The sequence below is a fragment of the Gavialis gangeticus genome, unplaced genomic scaffold (genome assembly GCF_001723915.1).
Source record: "Gavialis gangeticus isolate Ggan-Ray unplaced genomic scaffold, GavGan_comp1, whole genome shotgun sequence".
Taxonomy (NCBI): Eukaryota; Metazoa; Chordata; order Crocodylia; family Gavialidae; genus Gavialis; species Gavialis gangeticus.
In genome coordinates, this window is record NW_017728993.1 from 71,967,206 (window position 1) to 71,968,305 (window position 1,100).

General features: G+C 59.8%; 2 protein-coding genes across 3 annotated transcripts in view; both read left to right on the forward strand.

Moving 5' to 3' along the window:
• The window catches only part of DDR2 (discoidin domain receptor tyrosine kinase 2), a 247,325-nt gene that overhangs the window by 131,906 nt on the left and 114,319 nt on the right, over positions 1–1,100 (forward strand). The gene's annotated exons all lie outside the window — the stretch shown is intronic.
• DDR1 (discoidin domain receptor tyrosine kinase 1) overlaps positions 1–1,100 on the forward strand; it is a 76,243-nt gene that overhangs the window by 18,842 nt on the left and 56,301 nt on the right. For both annotated transcript variants that reach the window (XM_019502006.1, XM_019502007.1), the window contains exon 3: positions 223–325. In XM_019502006.1, coding sequence (XP_019357551.1) covers positions 223–325 — 103 coding nt within the window. The remainder of the gene's footprint in view (positions 1–222; positions 326–1,100) is intronic.

Genomic DNA, 1,100 nt, shown 5'->3' on the forward strand with positions numbered 1-1,100 from the left:
GGGCTATGTAGGAGTGAGTAAGTGTTGAATGAGGTCTCTAGGGGCTGGGTGGGATTTGGGGGGGGCTTTAGGGGCCAAGTAAACTATAGAGGATGCCAAGAGCCTGGTTGGGGTCTCTAGAGGCTGGGTGGGATCTGGGGGTTGGGGGGAGAATGCATATAATTGATACCAAGGGGCTGCTCCTCATTCTCTCTCTCACTCTTCTCCCACCCCCTCCACCAGCCAAGTGCCGCTATGCGCTGGGTATGCAGGACCGCACGATCCCCGACAAGGACCTGTCAGCCTCCAGCTCCTGGTCAGACTCCACTGCCGCCAAGCATAGCCGGTGAGGGACCCCCCTCCCATTCCTGAAACCCATGGGTGGAGGGAGAAAATATTATTTGGGGTTGCTGAGTACAAACACACACACACACACACACACACACACACACACATACACATACACACACAGCAGGTAAATCTGTGGAGGAGAAGGGGCGGGAGGGGGTGGGGATCAAGGCCCCCACAGTGAGAGAGGGGCAGGGGTCCCCACGGTGAGGGAGGGAGTGGGACAGGGGTAGAGGCTGGGGCGAATGGGGCCCTGAAGACAGGGTGGCTCACAGTGGCAATTTGTAGGGGGTGCATGTGGGTGCATGTGCACCCCCTGAGAGTTCTGGTGCACCCCTTGTCAGGCTGTGCTCTCTGTTTAAGTGCTGGTGCCCCCCCATGAGCATCGGCCAGGGAGCGGGGCCACCAACAAAAGCGGCTGCACCACTTTCAGAAGTGGCCACGGGACTTCTGGAAGCAGCGCGGTCACTTTTTGGTGAGATCGGCCATGGGGGGGACTGCCCCCTGGTCATTGAGATCGGCCACAGAGTCGCTGACTGTTGTCAGGTAGGGCACATGTCCCCCCTGACTCAAGAGGCACCAGTTGCCCATGGTGGCTCATCAGATGGTCAGAGCACCAGTGGTTCCTCCAGGGGTGTGGGGGGGCTCTGAAATGCTCCCTGAAATGCCACTGCTCACACCCCAGAGGAGACAAGGGGGCATGTGCCCCCCAGATTTGTGTGCAGGGCAGGGTTGGGCTGCTGCTGCAGGCTGGGGCTCTGCAACCCCCTGCC